At 33.6% G+C, this 18,506-nt stretch overlaps 1 protein-coding gene and 1 long non-coding RNA gene across 2 annotated transcripts in view; one reads left to right on the top strand and one right to left on the bottom strand.

The window, feature by feature from the left end:
* Positions 1-447: 447 nt before the first annotated feature.
* The window catches only part of LOC140043658 (uncharacterized), a 91,686-nt gene continuing 73,627 nt past the window's right edge, over positions 448-18,506 (bottom strand). The window contains exons 3-4 of the long non-coding RNA XR_011844333.1: positions 16,209-16,277; positions 448-1,044 (exon numbers count right to left, since the gene is read on the bottom strand). This is a non-coding gene — a long non-coding RNA (uncharacterized lncRNA). The remainder of the gene's footprint in view (positions 1,045-16,208; positions 16,278-18,506) is intronic.
* Positions 6,520-8,504, top strand: LOC140043657 (uncharacterized). Its single transcript, XM_072088170.1, has 2 exons — positions 6,520-7,179; positions 7,426-8,504. The coding sequence occupies exon 1, from the start codon at positions 6,728-6,730 to the stop codon at positions 7,175-7,177; it is 450 nt and encodes a 149-aa protein (XP_071944271.1). The 5' UTR covers positions 6,520-6,727; the 3' UTR covers positions 7,178-7,179; positions 7,426-8,504.

The following is an 18,506-nucleotide window of genomic DNA, read 5'->3' as shown; positions in this document are numbered from 1 at the left end:
TTACCACTGTATAATGATGATAAAATAAATAAAATATCAACGGTTTAAAAAAGTACACACAAATCAAGTTTTTTAAGCAAAATCGTAGAAATAACAACATTTTATTGTGATAGATAACTTACTATAAAGGATGCAAATTGAAATCAAAATTTCAAGATGAAATTGAAAACTATAGAGGGCGCATGTTGTTATTGAAACTATTTTTAATGCACTGCAAATATATTCAAGTTTATCGTAAACATATTGTTTACTGTATGTAAATACTGTGCTGTATATTATAGGAAAATATGATTAAATAACTCGGTTTTACCGTGTATTTGCGGTTCAATGACATTTGATTGTACTCGGTATTACCACAGTGAAAGGGTTAGCTTGGATTTCAATAAATATTTTTAAATCAATTATCCTTTAAATCATTACCAAATTTTCACAAATTTAAATCAAACCTTAAAAAAATCTGTGGTTTCAGTATACAGCAGGTAAGGTATTAGGTATCTCGCTCCTTTTATTTAAGAAAAAATTTTGCTCAATTCAAACCTCACATGATAAACAAAAAAGAGAAACCCAACGATCGCGTTCAAATGTGTAAAGATTAGCGGTCCTGCTCGATCATCGTTATCATTATTCATTTTCAACAGTGTAATGATTTGAAAATTCAACGCAACTTGTCGTAACGTTATGTCGACAGGAACACAGGCTTTAATCATTTATCTTTCAAAGAATATGTAGATGAAAAAGAAGAGTTTGAATGAATGATTATTAGTATTTCTAAATATTGATTTTATGATTTCTCTTAAGAATCCTTAATTAAAATTACCATAGCATTAAAGAAGACAATTTTGAATAGTCAAACAAATTATGTATGCATTAAACTTTAATAAATGCACAAAGCACAAGTATTCACATTAAGTAATTACATCTACAATAAACCTGGGCTCTAGAAAAACAACCTAAATGATATTTTGTGATAGTTCTTTATTTGTGCTTCAATAATTACATTTCCTCTCTTAAATCATAATTGAATTGTTTTCTTTAATAAGAGATCTGAAATAAAAAATGAAAATGAGCTCTAAAAATGAGTACACACATATAATAATATTTAAATTACATACACATTAACTCATATCATTTTTTGCAAACACTTACTTAAAAGTGTAATTGAATATAGGGTAAACAAATATACAAAAGGATACTAGTGGCACTCTGCATATAAAAAGTAGAATAAATAAAATTATAACTATATCTATCCAATGACATCAATTTTGTAACTTCAAATTATTCATATATATTGTATCTGTCTATTTGAAATGGCAATAAATTGAAAACCAGTAAAATTTGATTTCATATATAATTTTCTGCACACATTTTTTAGACAAAAACTATTTTTAAAATTCTAAAATCTTTCTCCACTGCACACATCAAAAACCATACAAAAAGAATTTTCTGCTAAGAATGTGAAAAAAATGTTATAAGCTGTTGCATACAGTATTATACTGAAAACATATATCAAAGCATGCATTTATTTGCAGTCAATTAGCATGCATGACAAAATAGCAATCAGTAAGATGCATATGTAATTTTCTTTCTAATAGTTCTCTCATAATTGTCTTTAGCTGTTGCAATTAAAGTTGGCACTACAATTTTTAATCAATAATGGACATGAAAAGAAATTATTATGAGAATGCAGTTTTTACATTTGTATTAAAACACATATGATATTGAACCCTATATTCATCTACCCAGCCTGGGTTTATGCAAAACGCATTGGGATCAGATTATGTATGTTTAATTCTAGTGGATTAAACTATATTTTGTTGCTCTATGGTTGGATGATAAAACACAAATACACTGTACAATGATATTTATTTTTAAAGTAAACAAATTAGTTATGGTAATTGAAAAATAATTAAACACATGCTCCTGTTAATTGTTACAACTCGGGTGACAGGAGCACATGGTTTGTTGCCTGTGTAGCATACATTGTATTCAATGTCTGTACATTGTTCACTTTAGCGAGTCAAATTGCCCAGCGGTTAAGGCATACCAAAAGTGACAACAATATCATCATGGGTCTGGTGGTAGAAACAAGTCTTCTTGGCTATAGTAGACAGTTTTCCTATTGTGCAGTTCATCATTCAAGACAAGTAGGGGGTCACTCTGGTAAACTGGTTCACAAAATAGTCCCTGTGTCAGGGGATTACCACCTATCTCATTCGACAGCGATTGTTATCCAGTCATTTGATAGTAAGCAATATTACATAGTCTATGTAAATACGTGAACATGATAGGTTGAAACTGCATCACATGACTACCGCTGCGAGGGGATGATGATATTGACTGGAGTAATTTTCGTGTGGCAACACTCGCGTTTGGCGATAAATAAACAAAAGTCATCTACTGGGACCTGAACTCGCGATAAATTGTCACACCATTACAAGACCGTTTGTGATTGGTTAATACTCACAGTAGTAACCTGTTACGTGCGATGCGGCGAACATCCGGTGATTCGACTCCTCAAAGAAGAACAACTATTCGGCCTACCCGATTATAATTATTATTATTAATGTAGGCTTATTGATGGAAATTCTTCTGTTAATTTAAACGACCTAGACCTAAGTGAATATTTTATTGCCAAGGAATCATTAATTAGTATTAATTATCTGTATATTATTCTTTGCAAGGTAAGGTGAATGCAACGACTAACTAGGCAGACTTATTACAAAAGAGGCCTAGCTACACCCGACCCAGCAGTAGATATTCAACTTGTTGTTGGCTATGTAATATAACAGATATCGCCTTTTATATCAGTAAAATATAAGATTTGACAACCCCTTGGGAATGATACATTGTTCGATGGAAATATATTCCCTCAAACAAAATATCATTCCCTCGGGGATGTCAAATCTTATATTTAACCTCTGGGCAGTCAATATCTGTTTTGTGTTATTTAGCAGACAAGTATGATTGGGTGATAGAACCAGATAGGGGGTGCTTTATTTGCCAAGTCATGCATAACATATCGCTGGAGGGGCTTTATAAGCGGAGGTGCATGTGGTTTAATCCTTCCCTTTGTTTTAATTAAGACTAAACCTACGTCCTACGTCAAACTCAATGTCCCGTTTTGATTTGGTATGACACCAGACTCATATCTTATCTACAGCCAATTTCATAGTTTATTGTATTTTAATTATAACTCAAGTAGATTTATAGATGTATAGATTTGATGCTTAAGTCAAATTTGTTAACTTAATATTAAGTATGTTTAGTAATTAGAGTTTAATACTTTGATTTATACTTTGTTTAAATATTCTGATTACTAATATCCATGCAGTATTTTATTTATGGTTTCAGATGACATAACGTATAGGGCGTAACCCATTTTTTATTATGTAATATAATTAAGTTTTATAAGTGATTTGTGTTAATATATGTCATTTATGTTTTACCAATATACACGTTTAAATATTCATCATTATAATAAATGACATTTCCATCCAATGATCTGTGTTTGTTTGTTGTCCTGTCCGGTCTCAGAAGCACAGATTCAAACAGTAGTATTGGTAGGTAAGTATTGAATTTCAAATAATTCATTTCGATAAATATAGTAGCAACTACCCGTTGAATGTTGTAGACGGTCTTAGTAGCTTAGCTATGCTTAGTTTTGTAGGCCTAGCTGGCGAAGAGCAGTAACGTACGGACATCGTAGGCTGGCTATGGCCTAGCCTGTAAATAAAAATGCTGTTATCAGGATTGGTTTACTTACAGTACTCTAGTATTTTCACTACCATTTTAACATTAAAAGAATTGACTATTTTTCTTCTTTATTTTACATTGACAAAGAAATGGCTTTCAATTGGTGAGTATACAAAGCATTTTATTTGCACGCCTAACATCCAACTAAATTATAAATGTTACAGCAAAATTTTGAATAATTGTCTTTATAAAATGAATCAATGCCAAAAAGTGTATTGAAAAACATATAAAAAGGTAATTAATGACTACTTTCTTATCAACTTGCTCTAGGTGCCATGTATAGAGTATTAAGAAGCAGTGACTTAGCGGCCCCTTTTAATTTGTGTGTAATGTACTAAATGTAATTGATTACTAAAGCCACTACGTGCTACAGTCACACAGTTTACATCATTTTGAACATCACCCTAGGCTTCATCTGCTCTAAGGCATGTTTTACAATTGCAATTTATCTTGTGAAAATTAGCACATGTGAGTCGGAGATTCAATGTATTTCAGTGCTGTTAACAGTCTATTGATCTACACGATTTGTTGCTCAAGTTTGCTAATAGATTTGGCCTATTCAAAATAAAATCATGGTACTAACAAAAATATAAAGTGCACACAATCACAGAAAATTTCATATATATATATATATAAACAAATCAGGCAAAGAACAGTAATTCTAAACCGCCCGGTGATATACTGAAATTTAATTAATTAATTTGAAACGATAAAGATGAGGAAATCTGTGAGAATGAGAAAAAGTCGCCCCAACCGAGACTCGAACTCGGACCGTCTGCTTGATATGCAGTTGTCCTAACCATTAGACCACTGGGGCTTTCATGGTATTGTTCAAACTCGATTGGATATATATATCAATTACCAAATTTTTTTCTATAATAAAGGTAGCTCTATACATATAGTTTCTATATTATAAATATATGAGTGTTATCTAAACAAGTTGAATCCTATAAAAAAATATAAATAGGTATGAATTAAAAAAAAGTAAATACATTGATTGAAAAGTTAATGACAGACCATCAGCCACCAAATGAGAATCATTGCAAATGCAATGTCTCCTCAAGAAGATTAGCGTCATAGATGATAATTATAAACAATAATTGAACTCTAGTTTTAGACAGAATTCTTTGCTTTATTATATACGGTATGTGAAAAGATGAGAGAATTGAGACTTAAGTTGTGAAACTTTTGCTTTTTGCATACAATATCCATTAGAGAATGTAACTGTATTATATAAAAATATTTTAATATATCATTTTTAATATTCAATATGCTTTGCACCACATGGTATTTTATTCTGGTGAATTAAGACAATAGTACATTTTTCAAATTTTAGGTCAAATATAGATGACATAAAAGTACTATTACTGTAGTGATTATTTCTTTAACTGTTAAACTATACTTTTGACATTTAATGTAAATAATAAATGTAATTAGTATTTTTTCTCTTTACATTCAATGTTGATTAGACAATAAATGAACAAAATACAAAATGCTGATAAGAAATAATTATATTTTATATGAGAAACACAGTTTTGAATGTGTATAGTCACATGTCTAAGCAGACAGAAGTGCTCTCTATGCTCAATATGCTTTTATAAAATAACTTCTCTGTTCATTAAAAAGCTATTATAAAGTATCACACATCAGTGATCGAGGCACAAATTATGAATAGACGTGAAGGTGTACACTGCCTTAGAGTTGTGAATCTTGCTAAGGTAGCAAGACAGCATACACAATTGACAAAAGAAAATATGCATATAGTTGTTGCTTAAAAATTCAACTTTATTTTGAAACAAGTTAAAATAAATAAACAAGTGGAAATCAATATAAACTTCAGTTTTCTTTCATATTGATTTAGATTAATAAGGTACAGGAAATTATCACCAAGAGCTGTGGAAATGATCATAATCAACTATAAGGAGTTTTGAAGCTACTGAAGGAAATTATATTTTAATGATTAAAACCAATGAATCTGAGGAGAGTTTTCAATAAATCATCAGTGTTTTATTGACAAAGGAACATACAGGTACTGATATTAATTTTTATTTTTTGTAATTGTATACCGTTACTAAGCCTGAACATGGATGCACTCCAGACTTTGTTCATGTGTGTAATGTTTTGTTTTAAAATTAAACATAGTCTAGAAGTAACTTTCCAAACAAAACCACCTTCAGTAGTGGCTGGTGAAGAAGGTTCATCAACAATTCTTGTTTGTATTGTGTCTGATGTAGCGAACAATCAAAATGTTACTTGGAAAGTTAATGGCATTCTTATCACCAATGGATCGCATGTTATAAAAGAGGATAACAAAAATAAATATGATGTAACAGCCACGAGTGATGACCGCCATCAAACAAGAAACCTTATTGTTAAAAATATTCAAAGAAGAGATGGTTCAAATAATTACGAATGTGCTGTGACTAGAAATGACCAGAAGGAAATTATAATATCAGAACGTGTTACAATTAAAGTTTCTGAGGTACCAGCAGAACATTACCCAAGATGTATCTATTTAAAATCCAAGAAAAAGTTCAAAGAAGGAGATAACCTGAATATAGCATGCAAAAGTGAAAGATCACAACCAAATCCACGTCTTACTTGGTATCGAGAAAATACACTCCTGACAACATTAACTGGCAAACCAACTGATGAGATAACAATTATCTTTAGTAAGAACCTGACAAAAAATGACAATGGTGCCATTTATTGGTGTCAACTGAAGATACCAGACAATTTAAATTTCCAAAGAAACTGTTCACTTGGTCCAATTCAAGTTGATTACAAGCCTATTGTCAATCTTAGCTCTCCCAAATACAAAATTAATGAGGAGGTAGTCTTTGTTTGTTTTAGTGTGGCTAGTCCTGCCACTGTTTCATACAACTGGACTATAATTCCACCAATTACAAAATATGAAATTGAAAACAAGGGTCAAGTTCTAAGATTGCTAAATGTGTACAGGGACTATGGAGGAATGATTATCCAGTGTAATGTTTATAATGAAATTGGGTTTGGAAGTGACAAAACAATCATTACATTTGAGGGTGAAGATGTAATTGTGCCAAACCTTTTTCCTGACCCACCACCAGATCGTGAAAGCATAAACACAGAGTACACAGAGCTTCCGGCTGCAACAATTCTATCAGTTGCTGGTGCAAGTTTACTTCTTCTATCACTAATAATGGCAATTTTACTTTGCTACTTTCAAGTTTACACACGCAGTCATGCTATAGATTACACAGGGCAACGTATTCCACAGCCAGATGTTTACTTTGAACCAAAAGACAGTCTTCATTCTCCTTATGCAGGTGAAACTACACCATGGAAGCGCTCAGTAGGTGTACAAGTATCTGGTGACAGCTCCGAATCATCATATACATATGCAGAGATTGAAGAACGTATGAAACAAAGACTCTCAGCTTAATGGTATGTGTATATATTTTCAGATGGAAAGAATCAGAACATCACAATTTGGAATTTTTGTCCATAATTTATAATTTTCTCAAATCTACATGAGCTTAGAATTTGCATTTCTCTTTTCTATACATACTGTATTAATTTTTTGTTTAAAGGGGACCTAAAGTGAAAATAAACCTAATCTGAATATTTACTTATCATGTTGGACAGATTGACTACCGTTACATGACAACATTTTTATTTTATTTTTACTAGTTAACAAAGAAATTGACTGATAGAGGCTACAACTACCTAGCTACAACATGTGACATAATCAAAGGTCGTGTTTATACAACACCCTAAATTTGAACACGGCTTTAATTTTTAGCGTGTGGTTCGGACCGAGGTCAACCCACCTTAACGTTTGCTGTTATACTAGAAATCACGATACCGTGTTGTACCGGAAGTTTCATCAACACGCAGTGCATGCTAGGATAAAAGGTCAAATTGTTGATCGCTTGAATTGGCTGGGTTGTCAACAATCATCGTCGCCTCCTCGCTGTCCGATGTATTCGCGCGGTTTTTACCATTTTTATTATTGTATTCGTTCACGTTTGCATTGTTGTTTATTTTGTTCTCGGTTCATTTAAATTAATAAAAGTTATTTTAAGGGTTTCATTGTTTCATCTATACACTATGGAAGAAGATGCCATTTTTGCGATGTTATTTTTTATTCTGTTTGGAGTGGGAAACGATAGAGGCCTACTACCACTACGAGTTGGCCCCACTAGGCTAGGCGTAAGCTTGGTTCCCACTAGAACGTAAAGCAAGGACGTAAACGCAACGCAAGCGTTTTAACCAATGACGAGCGAAGTTATATAGCCAGTTAGCAATCACAAGCGAATAAGCCATCGATTGTGATTGGTCAATTCACTTGCGTTGCGTTACGTCCTTGTGTTGCGTCGCTAGTGGGAACCACGCTTAAGATGTGGTAGGAGGATGATTGCTGGCAGCGAAGCAGCAATAAATGGGCCCAATCTTGTTAGCAACGTCGCATGACATGATTGATATTACGACCTGTTTTAACGAGAGGTCAAAATATACCCTGAGGACACTTCCAACACGGTAACGGCGACCGGGAGTCCACCTAATTTTAGGATTCAGCCAAGTAGCCTTTTTTGCAATTAAAATCTCATTACACGGAATCTCTTTGTTGTTATACAACACACTTCTCGTAGGCGTGTAGAATATGCGTGTAATAGCGTGTTGTATAAACGCGCCCAAAGGTCCACAGCAAGGTTTACATGCTGAAGGTTGCAATGATGACTGCAGACCTGCCATAATTAGGGTTCTTATTTGAACCTTAACAAACATTTCTAAGTGATTAAGAGGATAAAATTGACGATGATAGTAGCCTAATTGATAATGTTTGATTTTGGAAGATAAAGACAGGAGATAGTGAATGGTGTAAATGCGGAAACTGCTCCTATACTAATGCCAAACAACATCAAGTGTGCATGCTGCATTGAAAATTTCACGGTGTGTTGGAAGTTGGGACGTTTTACTGCTAATTAATAGTATTAGTAATAACAATTACAATTTTTTTAATTAATTTACAATTTAATGAATATATATAATAAAAAATAATATAATTATTAACAATATCACATCACAACAAACAGTAGGCCTACTTCAACAACAACATTTATTTAGAAAACAGTTCATGAAATAGATCTATAAATTATATGAGTGGTTTATTTTTTTCTTTTAACAAAAATAAAAAATCTAATTACGGCACATTATTTGTATTTGGAAACAAATGATTTTTCATTGGTTTTGGTAAATATTTTAAGGTTTTTACAGCAAGTCATTTTAATAGTAGTAGTAAGTGTTTATAAATCAACAAGTAAATCAGCTGGCGAACAGTCATAACCAGCCAAGCGTAAAAAAACAAAAATAATATAGCGTTTTCAAGGGATTTCAGGACACCATGTTAATTTTAAAATCGTCCTGAATGGAGGGTCGTATGAGAAAAAACATTACTCTGTAAAACGTTCTTAAAAGATTGGCCTACATCACTGTATGATTGATTGATTTTTTCACCGCTTAAAATTGAAAAAAAAAACCACCACAGTGTATAGGGATGGGCGCCAGAAAAAACAATGATAACAAACGCCAATGCTGTACTGTTACGTCTGGTCACAATAATAGCAAGATGGATTCTGTAGCACGATAATCGTTATTCTGGATAATAGACCTAATAATATTTGAAAACACGAAGACAGATAGGGGACTAGGCTTTAAAGTGTAGCATTTTTCTCTCTAGCCTTTATAATTGTAATACGCCATCGCTGACACTCCATGTCGTCGGATACTCTGTCAGGGTAGGTCTAGCATTTATTGTTGCTTTTTTATAGCTTAAAAATCAAACAATATAGGGACAGCATCATCTTTTAAAATGCAGCAGGGTGTTATTTTTAAAAGCTATGCTTTCAAGTCTTTCATAGAAATTCCTTATTTTGTAGTGGCAAAGAATAAAAATGTAACCTTTTTTTTCTTTGTATACGGTAACCTTTATTTGTGCTCCCTGGTGTCATACAGCATTATTAATGTGTATTAAAGCAATTTACTAAAGATAGACAATTCTATTTCTCGATTACATGCCAGGATACTGCGTGTGTATTGTCACGATTAAGATTGTGTGAACCTTTTGTGGCGTCATAAAGTCTTTGTGCAATCAGATGTCAGCTAATTACCTGATAACTGTTTAATTAAATTAATGAAAGCTCATATTGTAACGAAAACAAGTTGTAATCTTTAATTGTATACAGTATGTAACATTTATCAATTTAGGTCCCCTTTAAAACCACAAATTCAAGTATAATTTTTTAGAATGTACAGGAATCTCTGTAATTGTACAGTATTAAGTATGGTATAAATTAAAAAAATATAAATTAAATATAATGAGTTTATTAATTAAATTCAATTATAAATTTTCACATTTTTTCATTTATATTAGATGTTTGTTAGATGTTTTTCATTATTTGTAATGTAACGTAGATAATACCTAATTCTTTAAAAAGTAATGTAACTTCATTCATGTATATTCATAGTCTCTAAATAAAAATGCTACAAATATAAGTGAAATGTATCTATATAATACAAGACCTACATAACTTTAACTAGCAATAGTATATGTTGTAAAAGCCCTGGTGGCCATAACATGAATCATTTACCTGTTTCAAATTGTCATAGTTACCATTATAAATTCCAGAATTACTTCTACTCATGCACATCACATATGCATTACAGAAATATCATGACAACTATCTTTCAGCAAGTCAATTTAATTGAAAACTAGTTGTAATTTATTATTTTCAAGGTACCACTTAAATATCACCTAGAACACAATTTATGCATTTCAAGTACAAAATAAATATGATTTTATTTATATGTTTCCATGTTTTCCATTTGTACTCTACAAAAGAAAAATTCATTAAGTTGGTAAAATATTATCACTATTAAGTATTAGTTCAATAATTCAAATACTGCTTCCAGGGGTGGATCTAGGATGCTGTAAATGTAGCTTTCTAGAGTATTTTGGGTAATTTCAATCAGTTAACTGGCACATAAATATGGTCAATCATTTTAAATAAGAATTGCATAGGTGACTGAAAAAGAGAGAGATTGTGTGTTTCAATTGTTCAATTGACAACTAAAACTAAAAGTTTGGAAAAATAATAATGTGATAGAGAAATCCTTAAAAATTCAAACCAAACTTAAACCATTTTGTTCTCCAATTTACGGAGTAGAAAAATGTTACCATACACAGGGCCGTAGCCAGGATCTCTCAAGGGACAATAAGTATTTGGGTCACTGCCCCCCTCCCCCTAATTTAGTTAAATGACACCCTAGACACACTAGATGGCTGGAAATGGTACTTTCACACATAAAATTTATGATAAATGGCACTTAATTGGCCGGAAAAGACACTTTCATGCAGCATGCTACCAATGAGCGATCATACTTTTTTCCTCCTCCTCAAACAGATGGACTATTTGAAGGACGATAACATTTTTACAATTCATTAGCAACTCTTAGAAATTTACAGACACATATCGCTTGACGCTCATACAGGGTAGAAGGTATGAGTTATTCACAAACGAGTTTACAAATTTGTCAATTTATGAATAACCTTTTGTACCATGTGCCACGTAGTTGGAGTATTTTCAGAGACGAGGGTGAGGTATTGGACATGTCATGTGGGGGGGGGGGGGGGTTGTTAGAGGGTTCGCTGTAAAATGGGAGGGGGGCTCGTCTGAACAATAAAAAAACCTGATTACGGGCCTGACACTACAGGTCTAGGCCTAGCAATTGATTTATTGATTGATGATATTAAATATTAATAAAAATGCTTATCATTTACAGTTCGTTGTAGAGCTTTTCTCTAGAAACCTTGATTTAAATAATTATTGTTACAATATAACAAAATAATACGATATTGCATAAAAAGTAAATCTAAATATGGCCCTATACAAACGACAATCAGCCAAAACCACTTATCAAAGTATATACATTGAATATAAATCCAATAAGGTACGATCTACAAATAATTTCAAATGGCAGAAACGTGAAAAAACAAACAGCATAGAATGACCTTCCAAATGAAAATTTAACTCAATATTCGTCCTTAATATACAAGATATTGATATTGATCACGATCATGACAACCAGCCTTAGTGGCGATGGTTTGCTGTTGGTCTGGAATGAAATAGAAAAAAAAGGGTATGTGAAAATTGATTTACACTAGGCTACTCTAATTCTGTACTAATTTGCATACAGTCTAATTTGCATATTGCTAATATTACATAGAGAGAAACTCAACAGAGAAACTCAACAGTTCTTTTCAGAACTAATACATGAAATAAATGTCTTTTGAAGATGAAAAAAAAAGTAGACGTGGTATACTGCAAACTTTATATCATCATTTGATTTCACCATGCAAACCTTTAAACAAAATATTACATAACCTGTAATGTAAATATGTGAACAGGATTGGTTAAAACTGTATCACAACCGCTGAGGGTCATAATTTGTATTGATGATATTGGCTGAGTAATTTTCGCGTGATTATCATTTCCCTGTCATTAAAGACACTATTATGGACATTCTGAGATATTTTTTTTCATCTTAAGGATTAAAAATGTGAAAAATAAGTCAATTCAAATAATTTTAGTGGCCCACTATAAATCCCAACATGCATTGCGTGCAGATTGATATCTTCATATTGTAATATAATGCCCTGTGCACCCAATTGCGTGAAAGGGTAAACAAATAAAAGAACTGTAACCAGGTCTACCCACTTGGACCAATTGCGTGAAAGGGTAAACAAATAAAAGAACTGTAACCAGGTCTACCCACTTGGACCAATTGCGTGAAAGGGTAAACAAATAAAAGAACTGTAACCAGGTCTACCCACTTGGACCAATTGCGTGAAAGGGTAAACAAATAAAAGAACTGTAACCAGGTCTACCCACTTGGACCAATTGCGTGAAAGGGTAAACAAATAAAAGAACTGTAACCAGGTCTACCCACTTGGACCAATTGCGTGAAAGGGTAAACAAATAAAAGAACTGTAACCAGGTCTTAGACCGCAATTTATATTTACAGATTCTGCCAAAAAAGGAAAGAAAATTAATTCAGCAACGAGACAACGTCAGGCTAGGAAATAGAAAGTAAGACTTCTATCGACATATCATATCTAATTTCAGAAAATACAGTATCTAAGAATAGATTTTGCGTGAATATAACCGCATCAGGACCAGTGCCTAAAAAGTGCGTCACCCAAAATAATTGTATTCTTCTGGACATAATTTTTATTTGCTCAGAAATCGATTGAAACAACCTATAAATTATTCAAAGAGTCCGAGAGCTCTTTGCGGCCCCAGCCTAAGGTTGCTTGCTTCCCTCTTAAAGTATTTTTTTTACGTTCATTTATTACGTCCCCCCCCCCTCCCACTATTTAAAACTGATCTGCACCGTTGGGTTTTGTTGTTTAGAGTTCGCACGCTATTATTGTATTCATTAGAAGTGTGAGGCGTGCAGTGAGAAGTGTACAGACTAAGGTTTAAATAGAGAGCTACCTTAAAACATGTTTATCTTTATATCTTTATAGGTCAATTAATAGCCTAATAATAGTTATATTATAAAATGATGTTTACTTGTATTTTTCTAACCGCAAGTCAAATATTTCAATTAAAATACCTGAGCTAGTGTTTTAGGCCAAGTACAGTATTCGGTGTATTCGCTCAAATAACTTTCGTGACTGTTAATGGGTTTTCCGCCCCGGTGTAGAAATTGTGATTGACCATTCAGACAGGCATAAAAAGTCTTAAAAATGTTTGTTTTTTTAGTTGACATCATTATACATATGTCTGTGGGATATTTGAGAAGGTAAAAAGTCAGTTCTACTTAACTATGTTACAATAAAATATTATTTTTTCACACAAATAAGAACACACATACAGATGTAGGCTGTGGAAATAATGCATATGATTCAGTTACAGTAACTTAAGGTGAATCAAGTATGTATGTATGTAATACCGTGAAACCTTCAAAATGGGCTTCTTTTTTTAGTACTCTTGGGTGCTTCTTTTCAAGATGGCTTTCTTTTTGAGATTACTTTTGCGAATTAAAAGGGGGCTTCTTCAAAAAGAAAATGCTGTAATTATTAATAACTGCCAATTTTACTTATTTGTGATCAAAATACCATTTTAAACTACAAAATAAATGTATGATAAAAGTTTCTCGATCATTCATTATATCTGAATCACAAGTTTATCTGAAAATAAATCTTGTTTCTTTGATATCCATACTATTTTGAAAACTCTATTGGAGTGGAACTGTAGCTTGGTGGTTAACGTGCTTGCCTTCTAATCCAAATTCATTCTGACCTAGTGCCAGCGTTGTAACTCATGACTCTTTCAACAATTCGGCAAGTGACTCGCTGTTGGATGTATAAAGTACATGTGACCAACAGCTTTAAATCACATTCAAAGGACGAGGGAATGAGAATAAAGCATCTTGCCTAAGGATGCAATTAGTATGGTACAGATAAGCACGAACTCATGCATATCACATGCTAATCCGATATTATCATTACACCATCACTCTCGGTATATACAGCAGCAACCACCATTTCCCGACGGTCTCCCATCCAGAACGCAGCCGGGCCCAATGCAGTATGGCCGAAATAAAAACAAATAAATAAAAAAGAAGCCCAGTGGCCTTGATTTCAAGATGGGCTTCTTTTCAAGATTACTTTTCCAGAGGCCTTCTTTTTGAGGGATGCCTTCTTTTCAAGGTTTTACGGTATACATAGTATTGTACTATGTTTATTTATTTCATTACTAAATCCAACAGCGAATCATCGTCACTAACACGGAGTCTGTATCTCTAACTCACTCCTTTAAATTTCAGTCAATATGATGTAATTTTCAAATGAAATCACACACACAAGGTCATTAGTGATCTGTTAATATTGTTCGTGGTTCATAAAAACAATAGAAAGGGTAGCCATTTATATAGAAAGAAAATTTCCCAAAAAAGGTGATTTTTTATACAAAAATCACTCAAGCATGATTAAAATTGCATTATATACATATAGTATTTGACCACTGAAAATGCTTTCAATGGGCCTGTTTCTGCTGAGCAGAAATAATCAATTATTAACCGTTTATTTTTTTAATCGATTATTTTTGGGCAGCAGAAACGGCGCAAAATAAAATAACCAATTAAAAATAACCGATTAAAAACACTCAATCCATTGAGTGTTTTAATCGATTATTTCTTGTTTTAACCGATTCTTGCGGAGCAGTTTTGAGCTGCAACACCAATAGCGATTACTGACCACACTTTGACCTCTGGAGTATGGCAACCCTCATTCACAAAGCATGCTGTTTATTTGCGTGATCGACGACGACGATCCGCGATGTGGACCGAATAACAACAACAAATGTTTATTTTGTGGGGGAGAATTATATCAAGAGACTCCAAGATTCTGCGTTACAAGTACACCGTTACATCCCACCAGTCCAGGCTAACGATGTTTTGCATGTCCTTTTTTAGACCTGTTGTTTCGGTAGAAATATAGCCGAAATATATAGCCTAGCTAGGCCCTAGAGTAAAGTAAAACCAACGCCGAACGGCTAAACAAACTTTTCTCGCCCTTATTAATATAACATTATTCTGTTGTATGTGGTACGGTTTTAGGCAGCGATAGGATGTAAACAAACCAACTCGGCCTTCCATAACTTGAACTGCTCTGTGCGTATGGATGATGTGATTTTTAAAAAGCAATTACCAGATAACCGATTAACGTCAGAGAATATTTTCAGTTGCAACGCGATCATTTCTGTGGTTTGTGGTACTTAGAAAAAATTGATTTTTATTTTTTCAGCAGAAACAGACCCAATGTGTTATGAAAACATAGGGTTTGCCACAAAAATTATTAGTTTAGGAGTGAAAATATAGGTTTTATAGCTAATTTGCATATTTAGGCGGTGAATGAGGGTTGATTTGTTATACGTGATCAGGACAACATATACATTCATTCAAAACTGAAAAACCTTTGCTACAATTTTGTCCCGCTAATATGCTAGATTGAGTAGACTATAAACAGATTTTTTAATATTGGCGGTTCTGATAAATGGGTTACAAATTTAGCCTCCAAGGGTGACTATAATATAAATTTCATGAAAATCCAGATTTAACAGCTTGTTTGTCTTTTAGTTATAGATGTCAAGTATGTCATCTAAGTGATTATCTCCCTCCATATCTGATAATAGAGAATCTATTGAGCACAAACTCAACCAGATAAAATACAATAAGGTCCCTGGGCTGACCATGATTCCTCTATGGATTCCTCTATACTGAAAGAAAATGCTGGTGTAATTGCAGAGTGTCAACTGTTGATGCCCTTAATAAACTTAAAAGTGTACGATTTGATAGACCATGGCATCATTATTGAGAAAATACAAAAACTTTGGGTTGATTCCTACCTTCTTTCGTGCATGCGTAAATATTATGCCTTTTCCCCATGGAAGCAAGTTAGTGGTTGTCTCGAAAACCTGAAATATACAATAATTCAGAGCTAATAAAGATTAGGGTGCTGTAAAAAAACCAGCAATTATCTATACAAAAAGCATGATTGAAGTTCCATTCTTGTGTACTCCAAGATGTAGTATATGGCAGGTCATATTGTATGGCTACAGAGAGCGTTTTGGCTAGTGTGGGCATGTTGTTATTGACGGTATTGTACTACGATGGCCAAATCGGCCAGGGTCTTGCAAGATGCTGTAGTGGTTACGGGATGAAGCATTTGTCAGGGGCAGATCTAGGATTTTGTAAAAGGGAAGGGGGGGGGGGCGCCTTACTGTATAGTCCACACCAACTCAGCTCGACATTGCTTGGGCCGAGTTGAGGCGATTTTGAAATATAACACCTCTATAGATAGTCGGGAATGGCACTCTCATGTTAAATGTATTAAAAATTGATATTTTATATATATATAAAAACTGAGGTACTAGCCTATTAAATGGTGACATTTTCCCCATAGGCCCATTTTGAGTAAAAGTGTCACAACAGGGCGCTTCCCGCAGGTCAGCGTTTGCACATGGCGGAAAAAGGTGCTGGTCCAGGGCCATTGACAGGACCTGTGGTAAATCGAATTTTGCTAAATGACGCCCCAGATGGTCGGAAATGGTACTCTCGCACATAAAATTCATGATAAATGGCACCTCTAATTTGCAGGAAAAGACACTCTTATATGTAGCATGCTACCAATGAAAAAAACGATCATCATTTTTCCACCCAATAAACACGCGTGACTAATTGAAGGACGATATAACATTTTGTTGCCGATTTCACTCAGTATTTAGTTTTGATTTATTGCGTTGCGTTCAAGTTCCATGCGAACGTACATCTAGGGGAAGTCCTGAAAAAAGCGCAAAATGTAATGCTTTTTTTTTTTTTACATCTATCAATTTGTTGAGGAAAGTAAATATATAAATATAAATGGTATTGATACATTTGGGTGGGTGGCCAAAAAAAAAAAAACTATATACTACAGTACACAGTTACCACAGTGTATTATATTATTATTAACATATCTTCTACTATGATGATGATACACTATTAAAGGGGGATTCTGGGTTTAAAATTGCTTTTAAATATCGTTTATTTATTAAATAACAAATATTATAACAATATAGACATTCAATTTGTCTTGGTGCAGGCAACCATGCAATATCCCAAAATCTCTTCTCTTCCTCTTCTCCATTGCATCATACTCCATTTTCATCTGGAATTGTTGTAGGATGGACAGGTTGAACAGCAGGTACATATACCATCTTTTCTCAATTCTGAATTTTGAATGAGCAGACCCTCTGGATCGCTAAGGTTTATATAGAAACATGTACAATCAATAACGGGGCTTGGCCATAACTCTGTCTTCCCCATCGTATATTGGGGTTATTACCCCGGTGTACTAGTATGCACACATCCACTGTAACTCATCAAGAGGGCCACTTGATTGTCAGCATACGCTGTTTAGGGTCACCCTCTATAAATAAGGTGTAATATAATAAAAATAAATTCTGGGCTCTGTCTTCTTTAGCAGGACTCTATCGTTTTAGATCGGCTTGGAAATGCAGTACTATTGCCGTACACACGTAACACAAGTGCTTCTCTATCGGCTGTAGCTCAGTACCCGAAGTAGAGTGCTTCCAGGGGTCTAAAAATAGAAATTGAAGCCAATTCTGAATGATTTGCAGATCGGGATGGATCGCCATGATCTCCCCAGATCGGATTCTAGTGAGATGGGGGTTTAGTTGTTAGATAACAGTGGCTTTCTCCATTGAGAGTATACTCCACTCCTTTAGCCATTAAGATAATTATAATGCACTAGCAGTAACCTTGCTTTAAAATCTGGTTATGTACTAATTTGCATGGGATACAGTAAGTAAGTATAATAAAAACACACTCTTTCCAGATAAACATATTCTTCGACAAATTATTTAAAAAAAAAAACAAATCGTCAAGAATAAAAATCGGAGATATTTATGGCCATTGATTTTGTTATACATGAAGTATTCCTTTAATTTGAAAAATCTGTAGCTAAAAAATGAAAGCAATACCAGACTGGGACTTTACGAAAATAAGGACACTAAAGAAAATCGTGCTGTGTGAATATTAATTTAGGGCGCGCATCAGAAAGTGACAACGTGCATGATAAGGACATGCACGTTGTCAATCAGTCGGCAGTTTAAAATATTTCAATGATAAAATATGAATTGGGA

This window comes from Antedon mediterranea, chromosome 3 (genome assembly GCF_964355755.1).
Source record: "Antedon mediterranea chromosome 3, ecAntMedi1.1, whole genome shotgun sequence".
Classification (NCBI taxonomy): domain Eukaryota; kingdom Metazoa; phylum Echinodermata; class Crinoidea; order Comatulida; family Antedonidae; genus Antedon; species Antedon mediterranea.
Note: the sequence above shows the minus strand (reverse complement) of the source record. Positions and strands in the feature narration are given on the sequence as shown.

What these genes read in the sequence shown, in the direction of transcription:
- LOC140043657 (XM_072088170.1), top strand. Translation starts at nt 6,728, where the DNA reads ATGATTATCCAGTGTAATGTTTATAATGAAATTGGGTTTGGAAGTGAC.